Raw genomic sequence first — 24,919 nt, forward strand, 5'->3', positions numbered from 1 at the left:
TTTGAGTAGACATAGTCGAATGGATCAATGTCAATACACTCAGCGCTAGACATGCTCTCGTCTTCGTCTCCGTCCATGCTATCAACATCGGATCCTACCGGCATTTGTTGAATCATCACAGTGAGAACATTTTATACTAATAGTTTTAATCAAAAGAAATTTACACGATCTGCTTGTTCACGTTGACCATACCTTCGTTGCAAAATAGATAGTACTCTTCATCCATGAAGTCAGGTGGTATTGGATCATCGCCCATGATGCCGCTTAGGAATGCCTCCATGTCATTTGCCACAACATTGAGAAGATTGTGATAGTGGCCAACATTTTGACAAAGGAGGGTACAATAGAACTTTGTGCAAAAGATTGTGACAACCTTCATTTCTTACCATTGGTACCGACAGTGTAAGTCGGAATGCTCGTCGAAGGGCCGCCATCCGGTGAAGCAACTTCTTCGGTGGCCTGGGAGCCGGGTGATGCGCGAGAGGTGAAAGTTGGAGTGTCTGAGGTTGTGGTACCTAGATTTGGACGTGGCATTGCGATGGATTCTTTGCACCGGGTGTTTTTCCTTCTAGCATAATTTGCCTTTCTTTGAGCACTTGACTCCCGCTTCTCAAACACAGTCAAGCTTTTGCGGCGTTGCATGCACTTCTCTCGTAGCTATTGATTTAGTTTTTCTTTAACATCGACTGTTCCCTCATCCTTCTTCTTCAGATAATATGCTCGGCTACGCACATTTCTCCCTCTTGTCGTCTGTCAACTTACACTTGGGTTCATTATCTGTAGGATCGAAAGTATTTCTAGAGGGGGTGATTAGACTACTTGACCAAATAAAAATCTAGCTTTTTCCCAATTTTAAGTCTTGGCAGATTTTAGCAACTTAGCACAAGTCAAGCAATCAACCTACACATGAAAGTCTAAGAGTATAGCAGCGGAATGTAAAACATTTGCATATGAAGGTAAAGGGAGGAGTTTGGAGGGAGCAAACGCAATGTAGACGTGGAGATTTTTTCTGTGGTTCCGATAGGTGGTACTATCATACATCCACGTTGATGGAGACTTCAACCCACGAAGGGTAACGGTTGCGCGAGTCCACAGAGGGCTCCACCCACGAAGGGTCCATGAAGAAGCAACCTTGTCTATCCCACCATGGCCATCGCCCACGAAGGACTTGCCTCACTAGGGTAGATCTTCACGAAGCAGGCGATCTCCTTTCCCGTACAAACTCCTTGGTTCAACTCCACAATCTTGACGGAGGCTCCCAAGTGACACCTAACCAATCTAGAAGACACCACTCTCCAAAAGGTAATAGATGGTGTGTTGATGATGAACTTCTTGCTCTTGTGCTTCAAATGATAGTCTCCCCAACACTCAACTCTCTCTCTCTCTCACGGATTTGGATTTGGTGGAAAGATTATTTGAGTGAAAAGCAACTTGGGGAAGGCTAGAGATCAAGATTCTTGTGGTTGAAATGGAATATCTTGGTCTCAACACATGAATAGGTGGTTCTCTCTTAGAAAATGTATGCTGGAAGTGTAGGCACGTTCTGATGGTTCTCTCCACGAATGAAGAGTGGGTGGAGGGGTATATATAGCCTCCACACAAAATCTAACCGTTACACACAATTTACCAAACTCGGTGGGACCGAATCATGAAACTCGGTCAGACCGATTTAGTTCAAAATGTGAACGTTAGGCTTTTCATTAGGGTTAGGGCATAACGTAATCTCGGTGAGACCGATCACATAAACTCGGTAGGACCAATTTCAATAAAGGCAAACAGAGAGTTGGTCAGGTAAACTTGGTGGGACCGATTCGCTCATTTCGGTGAGAACGAAACATTATGAAAGGGAAATAGAGAGTTTGCATTGCGAACTCGGTGGGACCGATCGCTCATCTCGGTTGGACCAAAACATTACGAAGGTAAACAGAGAGTTTGCAATCCCATCTCGGTGAGACCGAGATCCCGATCGGTGGGACCGAAGTGACTAGGGTTTCTGGCTATGGCTATGTCAAATGAACTCGGTGGCGCCGGATAGATCAAATCGGTAGGGCCGAGTTTGACTTTTGGTTTGGGACATATGTGGATATGAGAAAGTGGTTGAGGGATTTTGGAACATATCACTAAGCATTTTGAGCAAGCAAGCCATTAAGCAACACCTCATCCCCTTTTAATAGTATCGGCTTTTCCTATGGACTCAATGTAACCTTGGATCACTAAAATGAAAAAGTAGAGTCTTGAGCTTGAGCCAATATGTGTCCTTAGCATTTTGAGGGGTCGACATTCCTAGTCCATGCCATGCCAATTATTGAACTTTCTGAAATGATCATCTTGAAAGAGCATTAGTTCAATGAGCTATATGTTGTTAGAAATTATCAAAACCACCCAGGGATAGTTGCACTTTCAATCTCCCCCTTTTTGGTAATTGATGACAACATATAGATCAAAGCTTCGACAAGTGATAAAAATATTTAAATAGGTCGTCGCTTTGAGAAGTATGTGTAACATCCCAAAATTCTAAATTTTGGAATGTTATACTAAATAGATAGTTATGATTGATTGTTTGATTGATTGTCTGAAATTGAGTGAAATTTGAATTTTCTTTATAAAGTTAAATGAGAGGAAATAAAAGGACTTTCCCAAACTTTCATTTTTTTCATTTATGATCTCCGTGAATTCAAATTCTTTTCATCACAAAACCCTGGAGAGAAGATGACATGACTTCTTTCATTTAAATAAATGAAAAGGGTTTTTGAAAAGATTCGAATTTTATTTGGAAATATTTCAAATTCAGAAACTCTAAGCAACTCAATGATTTTCATGAGAGAAGATAAAATGACTTCTTCAAAACCTACGAAATATGAGTTGGGAGTTTCAAAGATTCAAATTTAGAATCCTTTTGAAATTATTTTCAATTTGGAGTTATTTGGGTTTTATTCAAATTAATTTTCTCCAAAAATAAAATATATGGAAAATAGGGTAAAATGATTCCCTACAGTAGAAAATTGGAGAGAAATAAATTTGAAATCATTTTGGTATTTTTTTTCAATGATTTTTATTTGGATTTTATTAGAGCAGTAGCACTCTTTGATTTATTTGAATATTTGTGTATTTTATTTGGAGCTAGAATAATGTTCATGTCATAGAAAATCTTTTTCTGAAAATTTTGATATATTATATGCCTATATAATATTTTTATTTCTTTTTTTTTATTCTTTTCGTGTGACTTTTTTTTTTAAACTTCGTTTCCCCGACTGGGCCGGCCCAGCCCCTGCCAGGCCACGGCCCACCTCCGCGCTGCCTCGCCCGTCGTCCCTGACCGGGACTCCTCCCGGAGTCCGGCGCCGCCCCGCCATCGGCCGCCCCCTTCCCCACGCCACCGCGCCTCCCCTCCTCCTATAAAACCGCCGCCCGACCCCCTCTCCCTCCACTCGCGCCGCCGCTCTCGCCCGCACTTGCGTCGCCGCGCCGCGCCGCAGATCACCGCCGCCGCTGCACCACTGCCGTCCCGCATCACTGCCGCCGCCGGAAGCCACAGCCGCCGCCCTCGTCGCCCTCGACCGCCGCCGACGCCACCACCGCAACCGCCACTCTGTGCCGCCCCTCCCCGTGCTCTTCGCCGCCTTCCTCGACGACCGGAGCCGCCGCCCCAACCGGAGCCGAGCCGCCGCCGCCGTCCGCGACGCCGGACTTTGCCGCCGCCGCCGCGGTAACTCCCCGCTCTCTCTCGTCCGTTAGATCTAGGATCAACGCTTACGGTTAGATCGTGATCTATTTTTTTCTGAACCATTTTTATTTATTTAGCAAACGGTTCATCCGTTAGCCTAGGCAGCGAACGGTTCCTTTCGCTAGTCTCCCGTAACGAACGTTCGCTTTTTAGTCTTTTTCTTTTTCCGTTTAGTTTCAGCCAGGGACCCATCCGTGAACACTTTATTTACATATTAGCCCCTGATCTTCAAACCCTCACAACTTTTACACCGTTTATCCAAATCCGACAAAACCAACGCCCACTTCTTCGTTACGATCCCCTCTATCCAGATAATCAACTTAAACATGTTTTAAAAGTTTTAAAATTTGAATTCAAACATATTTGTATTTGAACTTCGTCTGATCGTAACTCGAGTTTTATAACTCCGTTTGAGTTGATTCTTTTTGCAAATCGAAGCTCTTGACCTAAACTTTCTGATAAGGCCAAATTCACTTAATTTTGGTGTTGTTAGAAATTGTTTTATGTTTCAAGAGTGAATTACTTGTTTTCGAAGTTTTCCGAAGTCTTTTCTTCGATTCTTTTGCATGATTGCTTATGTGTGGTTACTATTGCTTGCTTACGATTGATTGACCGGAGTGTGACGAGTAGAACTATCAGGAGTTATGAATGCGAATCATCTTCATCAACTGTACAAGGCAAGTTCACACTTTGATCATACTTTTCATTACCCAGTTTTTATGCATTAGTTTTAATCCTCAAACACTACATGGTTAGGACTTGATAACAGGTGGGTTATGGGAAGTAGTTGATGAGGTAGGAACCTATTGTCTTGCATTCAAACCCAGGGTGTTACTACGTTATGCTTATACTGCTATGCTATGCTCGTAGACGTGGTTTGGTTTGAGAGTATTCATGAAAGATGTGAGAGTTATTGCTAACTAAGGTTTAACTTAAGGTGGCTACTTTAATACACATCTGGGTGGATTGGTTGGGGCACCTTGGAGCACCCAGTGGTTTGCCCGAGCACCTGGAGAACCCAGTGCTTGCCCAAGGGGATCCCGGAGTACCCGTGTGATCACCCTATGGAATGCCACCCAGGCTCAAAGGGATAATAAGATTATTCATGCTAGAAACTTCCGTGTGCAGCCACAAGCTATTATGGGCTCTAGCATAGTTGAGTATGTTGCATGACCTCTTCCAGTGGTAGGCTAGCAAATGTAGGGGATGTAGGTTGGTACTGTCTACCTAGGGTTAGAGTTAATGCTTCTGAAAGACTATGTCTCGGTCATCCGTTTCTCAAACACCATGTAGTGCGAGAAATCCAACGGAGGAGATCGAGTCTTGTGGGGAAAAGTGCACAAACCTCTGCAGAGTGTACAAACTAATCATGATTAGCCGTGTCCCCGGTTATGGACATCTTGAGTATCTAGTACTTGAATTATTGATTTGATCTCATCACTCTAAATTATTTGTTGGGTTGTTAACTTTTAATTGGGATTGAGTTGGAGGAACCTTCTCAATAATTTTCAACCAACTTGGTAGTTAAATAAAGAATATTCCTTTGATGTAGGGAAAAATTGGCTTTTCGCAAAAACATTATAACCATAGAGCCTCCACCATCCATATATGCATGTAGTGATAGCTATTATTCATCATTTGCTCTATGGTGTGAATTTCCAGTACATTCAATGTACTGGCCCCTTGTGGCTGCACCGTCTCATGTTGCAGGAATCTTACGATGAGTAAGTGATACGTTAGGGTTACGATTTCTACACTCAACTTTGCCGTTGGTGTTGATGGGAATCCACAACCCTATTGTTACTTCCGCTATTTGGATTGAGGTAATAGTATTTACGTTACTTTATACATGTGATTTACCTCTGTTATAAATCCTCGAGTACTGTGTGTGTCGGCATACCGATCCAGGGATGACACTTAAGCACAGAGACTTGACCGTCTGAGGTCGGGTCGCTACAGAGCTCCCCCTAAATTTATTCATTATTTGAGATTTGCTTTTGAATGCAAATGCACAATCGATTAGGATCATGGGTTACTCTTCCATGTCACATACATCTTGGTGGGGCGCTCAGAATGATAGAAAGTAGGTACATGCACTCATCACCAAGCAAAGTGAATGATCGTACAAGTATCTCACACACAAAGACATAAAGTATCAAGCAAGCACACAAAAGTATCAACCAAAACAAAAGAGACAAAAGAGGCAAAGCACTCTCTCTCTCGAAGCCTATGATCTATACATTTCTCCCCCTTTGGCAACAAGTTACCAAAGAGTTCGAAAATGCATTGTGGTATGCGTCTCTCTAGGCTTGATCTTCGGGAGGTGGTGTTGAGAGGACTCCAAGGACGAATGCATCGGTTGAAGTTATTGGAGTTGGTGGAGTTGCAACTAGAGGTGGCACTGAAGTTGTGGCTGTTGGTGCTGATGTGGTTGCTCTTGTGTCAGCCATGGGCACTGCAGCAGATCTCTGACCTCTTGGCACTCTTTGAAAGGCATATGTGGTAGCCTGCCCTTTCCTCTCCTCAGCTTCTTCCTGGAGCTGCTCAACTGCGGTCTGCATCTCAGTCACTTTCAGATCAAGATCATAGAACTTTGTTTCAATGATCCTCTCCAGACTCTCTTGGTTCTGAGTTAGGGTGGCCAAGCCCTTCTCAATCCTCAAGGTTGCTTGAATCAGATAAGCAAGTTGATCTTGTTTGCTCTTCAGAAACACTTGAGATGCCTCTTCAACACTTGGCATATTTGCGGCTTCCTCAGCCTTAGCCTTCTCTCTCTTTTCTTGTGCTTGCACAGAAGTGGGATCTTCTTCATTCATGACAACTGTGTTGTCCTCAAAATCTGGTCTCAAGGGTAGATGCTCCTTGTCCAAAAGATAAGTGCATGTGCCCATCTTGGAGTTGATGAGTGCCTGAATATGTGGAGCATACCCACAAGATCTCTTCTGGTCTGCAGCGGTCCTCTTGATTGTTTCCACAATTAGCTCATGACTTTGAACTTTTGGGGCACATCAAACAGTTGCAGCAAGTTAATTGAATGACCTCTGATCTTGTGTTATCCAGATTTTGGCAACAATGTATGCCTCAGAATGGTGTTGATAGTAGCTAAGCCAGACAACAGATAATGTACAGACCCAAGCTTATGAGTTTCCAAAGCTTTGTCTGGAATCTCTTTGTACATGTTGGCCATAGAGTTGTGGTCTTTCTTCTTCTTGGCATAGACATCCAAGTCATCTTCATGCTCTTCAGGGGCATTGATCAATTTTGCCCACTCATCAACAGTAGATTGGTACCTTGTACCTTCAGACATCCAAACTATTCTTCCATCAGGATAGAAGTGTGCAGTGGAGTAGAATTGCATGATGAGTTCATCATTCCACTTGGTAAGCTTCTGTCCCACAAAGTTGTCCACTCCACATGCTCTGAAGCTCTCATGTACACCTGGAAAATGGTCTTCATTCTCATCAATGTATTTCCAATCAGCCCACTTCATATCACAGACTATGGGCTTCTTATCAAGTAGAATGGTTTCATAGAAATCTTGCTGCTCTTTGGTATGGAACCTGTAGTCCACATCAGTATTTCTCCTCACAGCATATGGATCACTCTGTCTCCAAAGTCTGAGACCTGCATCCTTCCTGATGCTCATATCTTCTACCACTGGATGGCTGTCATCGTGATCTGGAATTTTTTGGTTTGAGCTTCCTAAGCACTTGGGCTTCGGCATCTTCTTCTCCATCCATCTCAGGCACTGGGGCCTTGTTCTTCTCAGCAGCTGGAATATTCCTTGTGCTCCTCTTGGGCTTTGAAGCCTTTGAAGCTTGAGCAGTAGCTTTGGGAGCTGTCTTGGGCTTAGAAGGGGTAGCCCTAGACTTGATGGCATCTCCCATCAGCTTTTGAGACTTGGGTGCTGGTGCAGCATCCTCTTCCTCTTCTTCATCTTCAGAATCTCTCACCATGGTTGATGTTCCAAGTACTTTTGCAGTTGTGGTTCTTGCCCTTTTCTTCTTCTTGCCACCAGCCACATCATCATCTGACTATTCTATAGAGAACTACATGGTTTCTCCTGTTGGAACTTTTCTTGGCTTGGATGTTGGCACTCTTTTGGTAGGAACTTTCTTGTGCATACCAGGTTTTGTTGCAGCAGCAGTCCCATATTCTTTCTTCAGCACTTTTTTCTTGGAGCTCACTTCCTCCTCAGCAGCCACATAGTCCTCATCCTCTGAGTCTGAGTTTTTCTTCTTCCTAGTTCTTGTAGCTGCCTTGGCAAATTGCTTGGAGTGCTCCTGCTTCCCTCATCATAGCTGCTAGAGGGACTAGTGCCCTCACTCATGTTCACTTGTTCTTCTGACTTGTTCTGGCTATCACTCTGGTTAGACATACTGGCAAAGCAAACTGACAGCAGACCCTGTGAATAGATATAGATGAGGTAGAGTGGATAAGCATCACAAAGTGCAGAGGTTTTGCAAAACAGATGAGTCAAAACTTAGTTTTAGTTTTCCACAGAAAGCATTTCGGAGCTACCGATTTGTTAAACTCGGTGACACCGAAGCAAGTGTTGGAGTCTAAACTAGTGAAATCGGTTAGACTGAGTCACAGTTCGGTGACTCTGAGATTGCTAGGGTTTCACAGAGAGTTGAACTTGGTCACACCGATTTGCAACTTTCGGTCAGACCAAAAAGTGCAAGTGCAATGGCCTGAGCCAAACCGGTGAGACCGATTTCCACAACCGGTTGGTCCGAGATGAGTTTGGCGGAAACCTAACCCTAAATTCGAATCAAATCTAATCTAAGGGATGTTCTTGCTGGATAGGATGATTTCATACGTGGTAAAGAACATGGCATTTGCTTTGTGCTAAGTATCGGAGTAAAGAACAACACAAAGTTTCGAACTCATACCCTAGTTCAGCGGTGAGTTCGCTATGGCGGCAACGGCAGGGTTGAATCCCGTTGACAGCGACGGAAACAAGCGGCAGGAGGTCACTGGCGACGAGGAGATGATCTAGAGACCCGAGGCGGCAGAGCAGGACACGCGCGGGATGAAGGGTTTTGGAGAAGTTTCCAAAATTCAACCCGTCGGTATATATATCCCGACCCTGACGGTGTGACCGAGTGGAACAACTCGGTGGCACCGAGATGCAAAATCGCAAGCGGTTACTGCAACTCGGCGTGACCGAAAAGTTCTAATCGGTTGCACTGAGATTGAAAACCTAGATCAACTCAGTGAACTCGGTCAGACCGAAAAGGATGAATCGGTCAGACCGAAATGCACGGAGAGGTTTTGGAAGTTTAAGTCTATGACGAATTGGGGACTCCGAGTGCTCCTCACACAGAATGTTCGAATCTGACTTGATCAAACTTTGTGATGTAGCATGAATAGAGTTTGAGACGAGAAAAGCATAGATAGCTAGAGGGAGTTCTTAGGCATTCTTGTCCATCCATTTGGCAAAAGAAAAGGCCGAACAATCAAAGCAACAAATGGATGTCCTCGAATGAGTAAAATATGCAAGCAACATGCTCACACAATAAAATGGCAAATGAAATATGTGACAAAGCATGCACAAATACTCTAGCATCTATCAAGCAATTGGCGATGACAGGTCATCTATATATGAGTATATTGACTTAGGAGTCAAATGAGAACATTTGATCATAGGTCATACTCATCGTTTAAGCACAAGTGGGGTTACCACTTTTACATAAAGCATTGTTGTGTTCACACCATTAGAGTTGCTTTAGCTCAATATTTGGAGTAAAGCTCCCCCTAGATGCGATATCCCCCCTAAGAGGGATGAACAAACCTTGGGTTTTGTCGATGATGACTTCATGTAGATGTTGAAGATGTGGATGCTCAATGTTGATGTAGATTATTTGGAGCAATCCATTGGAGTGAGTTGCACTTTCAATACCTACACGGTTAGTCCCACAAGGAACAAACAAGGATATCCATAGACATAGAGTGATGTTCACACAAGATGATGTCCATGGAAGCATTAGGTTACCTTGTCCCTTGTCTTACCAACAAGAGGGTTTGTAACTCCTTGAACTAGTGCAAGATGTGGAAGTTGTTTGCACTTGTCCTCGCCAAAATGATATGAGTGGAGTATGTTGGCGGAGCCACCCTCAAGAACTCTCTAGTTCTTATTCTTCGGGATCCACATCATCTTGATGGGAATCCTTGGAGTTGTAGTCGTACTTGATGAAGTAGAACTTGATGTAGTCTTGGGAACCCACTTGACCAAGGCCTTAGGAGCTTCTTCAAATGCATCAATCTCCTCTTGAAGCTTGTCCTTGCCCTTTTGCTTGTGGTCTTGTGGTGGAAGATCATCTTGAGCTTGTGTCCCTTGGAAAGAAGTAGGATCATACTTCTCTTGTTGAGGAACAAACTTCATCTTGGGGTATTGATCTTCTTCCCACTCAACTCCATTGGCATTGAACTTTCGTTCAAAACCAACACCTTGATTCTTCCGGTGCCTTCCTTGCTTGTGTACAATTTCCTCAAATTGCTTACTCCCGGCAAGGCTCTTGTGAACACCTTTCTCTATAATTCCCTTCAATAAGCTATTTTCTTGCTCAAGTGTAACTTGGCTAAGAGAATCATTAGTGGAATCAAGAGAACTACTAGAAGCAACAATATTGGATTTAACATGATCATTGTTACTACTAGAAGAAGAATTTTTCTTGCTCTTGTTGCTAGATTTAACTTGTGGCATGTAAGTAGACAAGAGTAAACGCTTGGCAATGTAAGAAGATATTTTCTTGCGAAGATCATCATTGATTGCTTTTAAGAACCCATGCTCTTGCTCAAGGTTGAGCTTTTCAAAGCATAACTTCTCATGAGTCTTTAAAAGTTCTCGACGATCTTCCAAGGTAGTTTCATGAGCTAACTTAAGAGTGTTTAGCTCTTTAGTTAGACGCTCAATCTCCTTCTTATCATCATCATTCGTTTTATCTTGATTAGCATGATTAATAGCAATTTCATCATAGTTTTCATCACTAGAATTGTCAACAAGTAAATCATCATCACCTAGCAAATCATCTTCATCACTATTGAAATCAACATACTTGGGGTGTGATACCTTTGGGCCTTTAGCCATGAAACATCTTCCAATTACTTCATTTGGTGAGTCAAATATGTCATAGGAGTTGGTTGACACAAGTGCTAGACCGGCAACACCTTCATCTTGAGTATATTCGGAGTCAGAGTGATAACTTCTTTCAGAGTGATGGTCGGAGTCGGAGCCGGATACCCATTCGACTACATGAGCTTGATGTCTTTGTTTTGTGTAGCTCTTTGATGATTTGTCCTTCCTTTCTGAATCCTTGCTTCTTTGAGAGGTTCTTCGTTCATAACGATCATCTCTACTCCTTATTCTTCTCTTCTACTCCTCTTTTTGGGCGAACCTTCTCTTCTTTTGTAGGGAGTTGTACACTCATTGGAGTAGTGTCCGGGTCTTCCACAATTGTAGCAATTACGCTCACGACTCGAAGATCTTTTGTCATTGTAGGACCTTGACTTGGAACTTCTTTCTTTGCTTCTACTCTTGTAGAACTTGTTGAAGTTCTTCACCATTAGGCTCAATTCCTCATTGAAGGTTTGTTTCTCACTTGATGATGTAGGAGCATCACATGAGGCTTTGTAAGCACCACTTGACTTGTTGTGAAGCTCTTCCTTATCCTTGAGTGACATCTCATGAGCAACGATTCTTCCAATGACTTCCGTTGGCTTGAGATCTTTGTAGTTGGGCATTATTTGGATCAATGTGCACATGGTATCATATTTTCCATCCAAGGCTCTTAGGATCTTCTTGATGATGAATCTATCGGCCATCTCTTCACTTCCTAAGCCGGCAATCTCATTTGTGATGAGAGCAAGCCTAGAGTACATTTGAGCGACACCTTCACCATCCTTCATTTTGAACTTGTCAAGTTGACTTTGAAGCACATCCAATTTGGATTCCTTGACGGAGTCGGTACCCTCGTGCATATCAATCAAAGTATCCCAAATTTCCTTTGCATTCTCAAGACGGCTGATTTTGTTGAATTCTTCGGGGCATAATCCGTTGAAGAGGATATCGCAAGCTTGAGCATTGTATTGCAGCATCTTCAACTCTTCCGCGGTAGCTTCACGGTTTGTTTCTCTCCCATCAAAGAATTCACCTTGCAAGCCAATACACACAATAGCCCAAACGGCGGGGTTATGTCCAAGAATATGCATTTTCATCTTATGCTTCCAACTAGCAAAATTAGTACCATCAAAGTAAGGACCTCTATGGTGGTAATTTCCCTCGCTAGACGCCATACTCTCCTAGGTTGTGAAACCAAGGCTATGATCACCAAAAGCTATGGAAATCAAGGCAAATGGAGACCAAAGCTCTGATACCACTTGTAGGATCGAAAGTATGTCTAGAGGGGGGCGGTGATTAGACTACTTAACCAAATAAAAATCTAGCATTTTCCCAATTTTAAGTCTTGGCAGATTTTAGCAACTTAGCACAAGTCAAGCAATCAACCTACACATGCAAGTCTAAGAGTATAGCAGCGGAATGTAAAACATTTGCATATGAAGGTAAAGGGAAGAGTTTGGAGGGAGCAAACGCAATGTAGACGCAGAGATTTTTTCCATGGTTCCGATAGGTGGTGCTATCGTACATCCACGTTGATGGAGACTTTAGCCCACGAAGGGTAACGGTTGCGCGAGTCCACGGAGGGCTCCACCCACGAAGGGTCCACGAAGAAGCAACCTTGTCTATCCCACCATGGCCATCGCCCACGAAGGACTTGCCACGCTAGGGTAGATCTTCACGAAGTAGGCGATCTACTTGCCCGTACAAACTCCTTGGTTCAACTCCACAATCTTGACAGAGCCACCCAAATGACACCTAACCAATCTAGGAGACACCATTCTCCAAAAGGTAATAGATGGTGTGTTGATGATGAACTCCTTGCTCTTGTGCTTCAAATGATAGTCTTCTCAACACTCAACTCTCTCTCACGGATTTGGATTTGGTGGAAAGATGATTTGAGTGGAAAGCAACTTGGGGAAGGCTAGAGATCAAGATTCTTGTGGTTGGAATGGAATATCTTGGTCTCAACACATGAGTAGGTGGTTCTCTCTCAGAAAATGTATGCTGGAAGTGTAGGCACGTTCTAATGGCTCTCTCCACGAATGAAGAGTGGCTGGAGGGGTATATATAGCCTCCACACAAAATCTAACCGTTACACACAATTTACCAAACTCGGTGGGACCGGATCATGAAACTCGGTCAGACCGATTTAGTTCAAAATGTGAACGTTAGGCTTTTTCGGTGGGACCGACATGTCAACTCGGTGGGAATGATTTCATTAGGGTTAGGGCATAACGTAATCTCGGTGAGACCGATGACATAAACTCAATAGGACCGATTTCAGCAATAGGCAAACAGAGAGTTGGTCAGGCAAACTCGGTGGGACCGATTCGCTCATTTCGGTGAGACCAAAACGTTACGAAAGGGAAACAGAGAGTTTGCATTGCGAACTCGGTGGGACCTATCGCTCATCTCGGTTGGACCGAAACGTTATGAAGGGAAATAGAGAGGTTGCAATCCCATCTTGGTGAGACTGAGATCCCTATCGGTGAGACCGAAGTGACTAGGGTTTCTGGCTATGGCTATGTCAAATGAACTCGGTGGCGCCGGATAGATCAAATCGGTAGGGCCGAGTTTGACTTTTGGTTTGGGACATATGTGGATATGAGAAAGTGGTTGAGGGCTTTTGGAGCATATCACTAAGCATTTTGAGCAAGCAAGTCATTAAGCAACACCTCATCCCCTTTAAATAGTATTGGCTTTTCCTATGGACTCAATTTGATCTTGGATCACTAAAATGAAAAAGTAGAGTCTTGAGCTTGAGCCAATATGTGTCCTTAGCATTTTGAGGGGTCCAAATTCCTAGTCCATGCCATGCCAATCATTGAACTTTCTGAAATGATCATCTTGAAAGAGCATTAGTTCAATGAGCTATATGTTGTTAGGAATTACCAAAACCACCCAGGGATAGTTGCACTTTCATTATCACATGAGATGACACCAGACGCGAGTGTAGTTGAAGGAGTCAATGTTGCATCATCATGTGAGAATGATGTATAGCTGGAGCTGGTTGGGTTGGCTGGTTGAACAACAGTGTGAAAACATACTCAGAAATTCATTGTTCAACAAGAATGAAGCTAGCGACATCGTGTTAATCTATGTAACAGCTAATTTATACATATATACTATTATCGTAACAGTTGAACATAAAAAAATCTTACGTGATATCATAAGGGGAGGCAGATTTTCATCTCGGATAAGCTGCTCTTTTTTCTTCCAGTAATTAGCTCGCCTCTGGGCGTTTCTGTGCTCCCTTTTTCGTGTGCCAAGCTAATCGTGTCATCTTCTAGACGTTTTTGCCTAGTTTGTTTGGTATCATTGACAACTCCTGGTGTCATTCAGGACATACTCAGAATTAATTGTTCAACAAGAATGAAGCCAGGCTCCAGACTGAATATATGGACTATCATTGGTATATCATCGTAAAGATGTAACATAAAACAATCTTACCAGATACCATAAGGGGAGACAGATTTTCGTCCTGGGTAAGCTGCTCTTTTTTCTTACGGTTAGTAGCTCGTATCTGGGAGTTTATTTGCTCCCTTTTTTCACGTGCCAATCTATTGTTGCGTTCTTCTACACGTTTTTGCCCAGTTTGTTTGGTGTCATTCAGGACAGCTCCTGGTGTCATTCATGCGATAATCAGAATTTAAATGTTGAAAAACGATGAAACCAGAAAAAAAAAAGAATATATGGAGTGATTCTTGAATAAGTACATGCTATAATTGACGAAGTTGTAAAAACTCACAACTGTACCTGACATCGCATCGGAAGGTCGATGAACATTCGTGATATCACCGAGAGGGGGTTGGGGAACACTTTGCACATCATCCTGTAGTTTCGTGATACGCTCCTCCTTTTTCTTACGATAAGATGCCCGCCTCCGCGCGTTTATAAGCTCCCTTTTTTCTTCTTTATCACGCTGCATGCTAGCTAGTTCTTTGTCATCAAAGGAACCAGATATGAGCTACATCGAAGCAATGATAAAAGTATGAATCATCATGTGACAAGGCTGGTTTAACGCGAACGAAATGGAAAATAATCTATGACTATTCATTGATTATCGCAACATGTAATCATTAAATGGTATTACCGGACATTGTAAGGGAAGGTTGATTTTCATCTTGGACCTTGACCTTACCCTCCTATTTTTTCTTCCGATAATCAGCTCGCCTCCGGGTGTTTATCTGCTCACTTTTATCATTACTCAAGACAACCCCTGTCTGGTGCTCATATGCTGGATTAGACACTGAACATTCCATCGCACGAGCATTAAGCCCTACCTGGTTCCCCTCATCGATCTGGGAAGATTGTACAACTAATGGAACAACACAAAAGCAATAAGCTGTCCAAATATATGGAGTTGAACACCCATAAGCACTAATTCTTTCAGATGAAAGACGGATCGTGTAATACCTTCTGAACTCTGTGGTAGATCTGTGGCATAAACCAGTGTGAGATTATTGGGAGCAGGCAACGAAGCATCATCATGTAGCACACTTGATCCATCAGGTGTGTTGTTGCCCTCATCGTAGTCTGCAAGGTATGACTGATCACATACAAAGTCGATGATATAGGTCAAAAAGTATGTTGACGAGATTTACACAGACTTATACCTGGACCAATTGAGTAACTCTCGTCAAGATTGTCAGCTACGGGTATAAAATCTGTGTTGTATTCATCAACATTTGTGCCATCCATATGCCCTGCAACACATAATGTATACACATTGTGTGAAGGGAATGATGTTTACCATGTACAGCTAAATCTGGTTCTAGAACACATACCTGTAGCTACACCTGAGGGTTTTTTATCCTCAGTTGCCTTGCTTTTTGAATTCCCCATACGTACTTTTGAATTGCCTGTATGAGACGAAAAGATAATTGCTTGAAATATGAAACAAATATAAGTTACAGATTAATCTCCAAACAGACCTCATACAGGCAAGTAGGCAACTGAGGACAATATAAGTTGGTGTATTACTTCCTGAACTAAAACAATTTTTGGTACTATCATCATGTAACAACTCTCCTGTACTCTTCAGCATGTGGATTTTGTTTTTCAAGAGGATGACACCAACGTCCACATGGACTTTGCAGCGTGTGAGGAACAAGCACCAGGGCTAGTTTACAGCCCTGCTCTTCAGCTCTCCTGATAGAATTTTTGGTACTACTTCTTGATACATAGCTTGCGAGGAACAAGCAGCAGGGCTAGTTCACTGCCCTGCTCTTCAGCGCTCCTGAAACAGTTTTTGGTACTACTTCCTGATACATAGCTTGCGAGAAACAAGCAACAACGCAATTGTATTAGTTCCTGATCCATAGCATGCGAGGAACAAGCAGCAGGGCAATTGTATTAGTTCCTGATACATAGCATGCGAGGAACAAGCAGCAGGGCAATTGTATTAGTTCCTGACACAACTCTTGCTGATACATAGCATGCGAGGAACAAGCAGCGGATTTTTGGTACTATCATCATTTAATAACTTCACTGGACTTTGTCTTTCAGGAGAATGACACCAACGGCCTGCGAGGAACAAGCAGCATGAGCCTCATGGAGGAGGACCTGTATGCACTAACATACACAAGATGGCAGAGAAGTTCTCCGCTCTTCGGCTCAAAGTGAAGGAGGTGGATGCGTTGCAGAATCACTCCTCCAGCAGGTGAACTAATTAATTTGCATTGTCTTCTTTTCGTACTTTATTAATACCAACTTCAGCGGCCAGAACGTATTTCTGAAAGAAGTTTCTGAACCTTGAAATTGTGTGACTGATGCTGAAGCGATCTGTTGTGTTAACTCCTTCCGAATCTCTTGACCTGCTAGGAGAGCAAGGACAAGTGCACGGCACGGTGGTGCACCGAAGCGTCACGACGAACATGGTAATGTAAGGTTGTTGAGCTGTAGAGGAATGCTATTAGATGTATGTCCGGTTACTCCATCCATCGGGTTACTCCATCCTTTTGTGGTTTGAACTATGATGTAGAGGAAGATGAGGCACATCACACTTGCCATCAACGAGGAGCTGGACCTGTACACTATGCTAATTGTAAGTACCATCTAGTTGCTACCTATCAATCATGTCCTTCGAACAGGTGCTGGACCTGAAAACTATGCTAATTGTAAGCATAATCTATTTGCTATCTAGTATCAATCAATCAACTCGAACAGGTGTTTATTTCTAAAACCGTTGTACTCCCTCCGTCCGGAAATACTTGTCGGAGGAATGGATGTATCTAGATGTATTTTAGTTTTAGATGCATCCATTTATATCCATTTCTGCGACATGTATTTCCGGACGGAGGGAGTACATGGGTGTTGCATGGTCCTCGCTCCCAGGCCGATTCCTTTGGGTTTTTTTTACGTGAGGGAGGAATGGGCGTCGTCCGTTTTTTTTTGTTTGTGCAACGGGGAATGGGTACGGCGTAACCCCGCAAAAAAAAGGGTACGGCGTAGTTGAGTGTTTTTTTGTTAGCGTAGATTGGATCTGGGGAGGTGGGAGGAGGACGAAAAAAAATCAGACGAAGATAGGAGGTGGGACGAAAATAAACCGGAACGGAGACTATCAACTGCTCCATTAGGAGTAGAGATTAAGGACGTGCTCAAAAGAAATATTTAATTAAGGACCCTGATAACTGCCACCCGCAAAAAAAGACCCTGATAACTGCCACGGGTCTGGCGCGAGCACATGTCAACTCCCAACGGTTTTGATGGCAAGTTTAATGACACGGAGATGACAACTTTAGTTGTCAAGTATGACAACTTCCTTTTTGCATGGCAAGTTTCAGTTATTTTTTGGGTTTGTTTATTTTTTTTGAATGACAATTTTAGTTGTCAAGCACGGCAAGTTTTAGTTATTTTTGAAGTTTTTTTCTCTTTTTGGATGAAAACTTTAGTTTAAAAAGCGTCCCGACCGAAGTGCTTTGTGCCACACGTATGACACTTATCATTCCGATTAATTAATGGATGAGTCAAATCTTTTGCATTTGTTTCAAAAAAATACCGATTAAGTTTGGAGTAAAATAAAACGCATCCAATGTATCTATTCTCTACATTCTAACTTACTAATTACTCCATCCGTCCCATAATATATATGATGTTATTACATCATATATACGGCATAATAAATGGCATTCTTAAGAGAAGACTCAAGTCACCAAACTGTACATCACTAAGCAACATACCTGGCCAAATTGGCCGGCCTGGCCCGGCCCGTGGTAAACGTGCCTGGCACGGCATGGTCCGCGACGGCACGACTAATAGCCGAGCTGTGTCGTGCCGGCCCACGGGCGGGAGGTCGCAGCCCAGGCATGGCCCAACTACTAATCAGGCCGGTCCACCGGCACTTGGGTGTTTTTTAGCGTATTTTTACCTGTTATGCCACATAGAGATGTATAGAAAAAAACCGTAATCGGGTCGTGCCGTGCCGGCCCGCGTGCTCAGGGTAGCAGCCCAAGCACGGCCCAGGGCGTGCCACTGGCCTGGCCTGGCCCGTTTAGCCCGTGCCATGCCTAGCCCTGGCACTAAGCAATGTGTCAACAACAACAAAAATAATGTGTCCACAGTGCACACCAATCTTGAGTGCTAGGCTAAGAAAATGTGACTGGTGGAAAACCAAAGACCTGCCCCGGGCCGGGAGACGAAACCAAAAGCAGATGAAAGCACAGAGAGAGACATGGAAGAAAGGAACCATTCTTTCCCAAGCCACAAGAAAATACCATTCTACGCAATCGCCATCAAGCAACCTCGATGCCACGTACACCCATGGATTCCAACCCTTGGAATACATATATCTGCATATAAAAACATGCGGCGACATCGCCATCACATACACGGTATACCAAGCCTGTCCGGCGAACCATGGACGTCCCCGGCGGCCGGGCGTACGGGGAGGAGGAGGAGCTGGACCCGGCGGTGGAGTGGAGGCAGGCCGGCGACGACCAGGACGTGGTGGAGCTCCGGCTGCCGGGGTTCCGGAAGGAGCACGTGCGCGTGCAGGTCGACAACTACGGCGTGCTCCGCGTCACCGGCGGCCGCCCGGCCCGGGGCGGCCGCTGGATCCGCTTCACCAAGGACCTCCGCCTCCCCGACAACTGCGACGCCGACGGCGTCCGGGCCAGGTTCGAGGACGAGAAGCTGCTCATCAGCCTCCCCATCGTCCCCGGCGCCGTCGCCGGCGGTGAGGCGGAGTCGGCCCACACGCCCACGCCGTCGCCCCCGGAGCCATTGCCGAGGCCGGCGTTGCTGCCGCCGCCGTCTTCAGTGCCTCCTCCTCCACGTTTGCCTCCGCCTCCCGGGAAGCCCAGCTTCTTCGAGCCAAAGATCCGGCCTCCGCCGGTGCCACCACCACGGGCGCCATCATCACGCTCACGTCCACTTCCTCCGTTTCCGGCTGAGCCCCCCACTGTTTTCGAGCCAAAGCCACCGCCGGTGGAGAAGCCCACTGCTTTCGAGCCAAAGGTCCGACCGCCACCGCCTCCATCACCGCCGCCAATATCACGCCCACCTCCTCCATTCTCGTCTAAGCCCCCCAGCTTTTTCGAGCCAAAGGTACCGCCGCCGCCTCCACCACCGCCGGCGCCAAAGCTCCGACCACCGCCGCCAATATCACGGCCACTTCCTCCGTTCCCGTCAAAGCCCCCCAGCTTTTTCGAGCCAAAGGAACCGCCGCCGCCTCCACCACAGGAGCCAGCACCGGCACCATTGCCGTCGCGTCCACCTCCACCTCCGCCACCACGTGAACGTGCGCGGTTACCGTCGTTTCCACGACCACCACCACCCCCTCCTCCGGCGAAGCCCACTTTCTTCGACCCAAAGCTCTGGCTGCCGTGGCGGCATTCAGATCACGCTCGAGACACCCCTCCCGAGCCCACATTAACAAAGCCCGCCACCACCACCGAACAGAAGCCCTGGGCACCGGCGATCGTTCCTGGCCCAAGGACGGCCGATCCGGAGCACGGGCCACCGCCATTGCCACCTCCAAAACAGAGTACAGCCACTCTGCTTCAGCCCAAGTCACCCCCGCTGTCAGATATACCAATCGGCGTCTCATCTCCATCGCCGCCTCCACCACCACCACCACCACCACGGCCGCCTAGTCATCGTCTCCCGGAAGCAAAGGCGAGGACGAAGAAGAAGCATCGCAAGGTGCAAGATGAAGACGGCAAGGTAAGGTTGCCATTGCTGGAGGAGATGAAGAGGCAAGAGGAGAAGAAGATGGAGGGCAAGAAAGCGATGGAGGCGGCCAACTGTGGAAGACAGCCGGCTAAGCACGACAATATGGAAGTGTCACCGAAGCTGCTGCCGGCGAGCGAGGATCCAGGGACGCCGCCCACGACGGAGCTGGTGACGAACATGGCAGCCGCGGTGGTGGTGCTGGTGGGGATCGCGCTGTCAGTTTGGCGCACCATGAGCAGCAGTTAATTAGCAGCTCCTGCCACCATGGCTAATGAGTGCACTGTTAATTATCTGCTGAAGTTAAACTTACTAACTAATTACACATGTACTGTACAATGTAAACAGCAGTGCACTGTTAATTATCTGCTGAAGTTAAACTACTCCCTCCGTAAACTAATATAAAAGCATTTAGATCACTATTTTAGTGATCTAAACACTCTTATATTAGTTTACAGAGGAAGTACTAACTAATTGTAGTATATGTACAATGTAAATAACACATGCAATCGTTTATATCAGACTTTATTTGATCTGCAAGAGACATAAAGTTTAACACTCCGGCGCTCAGCATTGCTATTTACATAGGCTAGCCGTACGCATAAAATTTAGAGAATACTCCCTCCTCCGTCCTAATATAAGTGTCGATGATTTGGTACAAAGTTAATATAAAGTTTTAGTAAATTAGCGACACTTATTTAGGACGGAGAAAGTAACATTTAAACTGTCTCGAGGTAAGTTAAGAGTTTTAAATGCTAATCAATTCTGATTGGCCTTGCTCATGTTTTATCTTGCAAAACTATACAGATTATCATCCAAGATCAACAAAGAAGAGTTTTGTCTCAATGTACAAGGGTGAGAATCACATTGTGTTGTGTCTTAATTTTTTTTAGAGTGAATTCCGGTTTTTACCCCCCATTTTGACATTTTTAACACTAATTATCCCATTTAGCGGAGTTTCATCCGTTTTACCCCATTTAGCAAAAGTGTTGCCACAATTTACCTTGTTTTAAAAAATTTATGCGTTCTGACCGGCTGACATGCCACGTCGACAGTTTTTTCCTGCCTATTTTTTTCCCTACTCAACTCGTTTCCGGCTTGAAGTATTCTGATGAGACGACTATACTTGATCAGCATGGCATATTACCATTGAATAAATTATCGAAGAAATTGTTACTGATATAATTTAAAATCATGTATGTTATTCTTCAGTTATCACATACTGCGTTAAGTATGCATGGTTCTACGGATTAGAGTAAAGTGGTGTGAATATAATACTTTACTAACTCTGATAAACCTACATATCTGAATATCTAGGTAGCAAATAATGTTGACCGGAAGTGTGTTAATACATGCAAAAGTGATAGCATCTGTTGCTACTTGCTAGTTGTAAAGGAATTTTGGATCTTTGTATCTTACAATGCATGCTGAAACATATGTATTTACCTTATTAGAGTAGATTATGATTTGTTATTATTGCAGCTACTAATTCATTTTTATTTTTCTTGCACAAAGCGGATGGCAACCAAGATGTGGAGTGTTAGCCATATTTTACATGTCCCTAGATAAAAGAATCCAAAGCCAGAGATGATTGAGAGAGAAAGTACTATTCTGCTCCCGAGCTCAAATGCACCTACATAAACAGTAAAATCGAAAAAAATAGTTCAAAAAGTTCAAAAAAATCTGAAAATTTTTTGTGCTCAACTTTGACGAATGTTTTGTACGCTTCCAAAATTTCAGTACGAAACGACATTCGGGGAAGGCGTGGCGAAAAAAACAAAATCGCCACTCCAAAGTGTGTTCAAAACTAGCATTTCTGGAACATCGATTTTGTTTTTTTTTTTTTGCCACGACTTCCACGAATGTTATTTCGTGCTGAAATTTTGCAAACATGCAAAACATTTGTCGAAGTTTACCGTAAAAAAAATTCAGAATTTTTTGAATTTATTTACTATTTTTTCGATTTTACTGTTCATGAGGGAGCATTTGAGCTCGGGAGCATATACTCCATGTCCGATTGAGAGGGATTTCATTAGTTATTTTGATATAAAGGAGAAGATCAAGGAGTTGGGTTCCAACCCTTGGGACGGCGTTTATTATAAGAAGAAGGTAGCCAACGGGAACTCCATGGTTGAGTTAACAAATGATGCAGGCATGATGAACACGCTATAGGAATTTGATGCTTATATGGAAATCAATTTGCATGTTTGATTGCGGGCGAGCAACGCAAACGAGAAGCCACGGGAGGTGAGCGTGGCGCATAGCCGACTTGGGCATTGTGCGTTGGACGTGACGCGAGTGACCGCCATCGAGCCGAGCCGGTTTGGAGAAGCTGTGCGGCCCGGTTCAGCGGTGAGAAAAATAGCCAGGAAAAACCACTTACGTGGCATGCAAGATGGACCTAACAATTGTTACCGACCGGTCAGAATGCTCACAAAACTTTAAACAGGGTAAATTATGTCAAAAAAATTGTTAAATGGGGTAAAACGGATGAAATTTCGCTAAGTGGGGTAATTAGTGTAAAAAATGTCAAAATAGCGGGTAAAAATCGGAATTCACTCTTTTTCTTACTTACGACAAAGCTAAAGCTTCAGTTAATTTGAGAATGCGGGAGTACCAAAATGGCAAGGAAAAGACTAGTGGTCGGCCCAGACATGTACAAGGACAAGAATCACACTCTGACGTTGTGTTGGGTACACAAAAAATGCATTTCGATACTCATACACAAATGTATGGATTTGGGGTCACAATTTAGACAAAAGAACAAACTGAATCACGTAGTCAAGTATGTAACATTCTAGCAGAAAATTATAATTGAAAACCACGGTGGCCATAACTAGGAACAACGATCGAAATTTTGAGCCTAATGAACCAAACCAAGAGGAACATGAAACTCTACGAAAAGCCATCCCGAGCAACACAGCAGCATCAGCTATTTTTTATGCACGACAAATGTACCAAATAGGCACAAATCACAAGAACATCACTAAATAGGATGCATGTCCCCAACAAGAACAAATTAAACTTGAATAGGAATCAACCCCTACTCACTCGCGAAGCCACGTTGAGAGGAGTGAGGTCAATTGACTACACAGGTTTTTGGCAAATCCTTTGTACACAAGTAGAAATCATGTAATTTTCTATATAAAATTGGTGAGAACACATGTATTTGGCATCACAGATTTGAAATGACATCACAACCTTCTGATCCTGGAACCGCCACTACCCCAACTGGCACAAATGATCTGCAACTGCAACATCGCTTATATTTCCCTGGTTCCAGCTCCAAACAGTTGGAGAAACATGGTTGGACTAGTTGTGAACTAACATGGACCGGCCTATACTGTTGTAAACAAACTCCAAAATTAGTCGTTAACTTATTCCTGCTAATTTCATTGGTTGTTGTCTTCAGATGAGCAGGTTCCACCTCCAGCCAATGCCGATGCCAATGCCACTTCCAGTTGCCTAAATTTTTGGCAAGTGATCAACATAAACGCATTTGTTAGAGTTAACCGCAACATGGAAACAATGAAATAAAAATGCAATGGTACCTCTTCGTGATGAGCCTTGAGCTTCCACTCGGCGTTGTTGTCAAGGATTTGGACTTGGGATGGGTTCCTATTGCAGTTGCAGATGCAGCTACGGGTTTGGATGCTCCACCTCCAACCATAGTTGATAGTCTATACACCATCAAGAAATTAGGGGGATAAAATAAATGCAATATTGCAAGCAATGATGTAAATGTTATAATAATGATAAAACCTTCTGATAATAGGCTCTAGGGTTTCATTCCCTAGGGTAGGCAAGGGAGCAGGTGAATGCACAACTCTATCCGATATACTTGCTGGTGTGGCTCCCAGATTCTCCTTGCTTGGACCTACTACATGACAATGCCATGAGACAGCCAACATAAAACTATAATGATGCAATAATGTAGGGGAAAACTATCTAACCTTCTTTGCTCCCAAAAGTAAATCCGCCTCTGCGTGGATGCAAGACGCCCGTATGAGAAGAGCACCTCTTACATGTAGTGTCAACATCATAATCATCTGAAGACAGATCGAAGACATATCAGATTCATTCATATATAGTTACTGAAGACTAGTGAATAACTTTTTCTTGATGGCATACAAACGAGAAGTGCATACCAAGTGTGATACAGGCTGTCACATCGTAAGTCTTTTGTCGAGTACGGTTGAGCTCAAGGAAAAAACATTGTTGCACCCCTTTCGAAGGAAATTCTCTCTTAGAGCCCACAAAATTTCCATGGTACCAGAAGCCACTCTCCGACATTATAGGAGATAAGGTCATATTGCTAGGAATCAAGTCATACTCGGCATCCTGGTAAAATGAAATTATTGATTAGTAATAAGAATCTACAAGATAGAGTAGGAAGTTAAACATGGAACCTGATCCCAATTTATTTCAGCTATAAATTCTCATTGATAGGCAGGCAAGGCCCATTTTAGTTGATAGGCAATGCTCATTTAATTTCGTGGTAAAATGAAAGAATGTCAATGATGGAAACAATTCATCACCATGTTTTGAGCTCTCCGATACTCCATGGCAACTCTCCAGAAGGCCCTTTCTCTCTCGAGCAAAATCTCCGGATCAACAGGCCTAAAATTAAGAAAGAAAAGAAAAATTACACCTGGCCATGATTAGTCGGATTAAGATAAGGATCTAAAGAAAAGGTCATCTAATAAGCAATGTATTCTGCGACACTAGCTGAATTGCAAGTACGCCCAGAGATTATTCGCACAGTCTGGAGCTAGAACGCATGACGCGGGAGGACAACGGTCGACCAAGACGGATGATGCCCCCAAAATAGGACAATTGTTTACTTTAAAGTACGCGGTAGAAATATTAAAGTATACACCAGATACTTCCTCCATTTTAAA

General features: G+C 43.8%; 1 protein-coding gene and 1 long non-coding RNA gene across 2 annotated transcripts; one reads left to right on the top strand and one right to left on the bottom strand.

Annotated features, from left to right (window-relative positions):
- The first annotated feature begins 17,243 nt into the window (after nt 1-17,243).
- On the top strand, nt 17,244-20,537 carry LOC109780416 (uncharacterized). The gene has a single exon (XM_020339001.4). The coding sequence runs from the start codon at nt 18,705-18,707 to the stop codon at nt 20,265-20,267; it is 1,563 nt and encodes a 520-aa protein (XP_020194590.1). The 5' UTR covers nt 17,244-18,704; the 3' UTR covers nt 20,268-20,537.
- Nucleotides 20,538-23,163: 2,626 nt separating this feature from the next.
- Nucleotides 23,164-24,660, bottom strand: LOC120963807 (uncharacterized). Its single transcript, XR_012183573.1, has 3 exons — nt 23,781-24,660; nt 23,570-23,698; nt 23,164-23,483 (listed from the first exon to the last, which is right to left on the bottom strand). It is a non-coding gene; the product is annotated as an uncharacterized lncRNA (long non-coding RNA).
- Between the last annotated feature and the right edge of the window lie 259 nt (nt 24,661-24,919).

The sequence above is a fragment of the Aegilops tauschii genome, chromosome 5 (assembly GCF_002575655.3).
Source record: "Aegilops tauschii subsp. strangulata cultivar AL8/78 chromosome 5, Aet v6.0, whole genome shotgun sequence".
NCBI classification, from domain to species: domain Eukaryota; kingdom Viridiplantae; phylum Streptophyta; class Magnoliopsida; order Poales; family Poaceae; genus Aegilops; species Aegilops tauschii.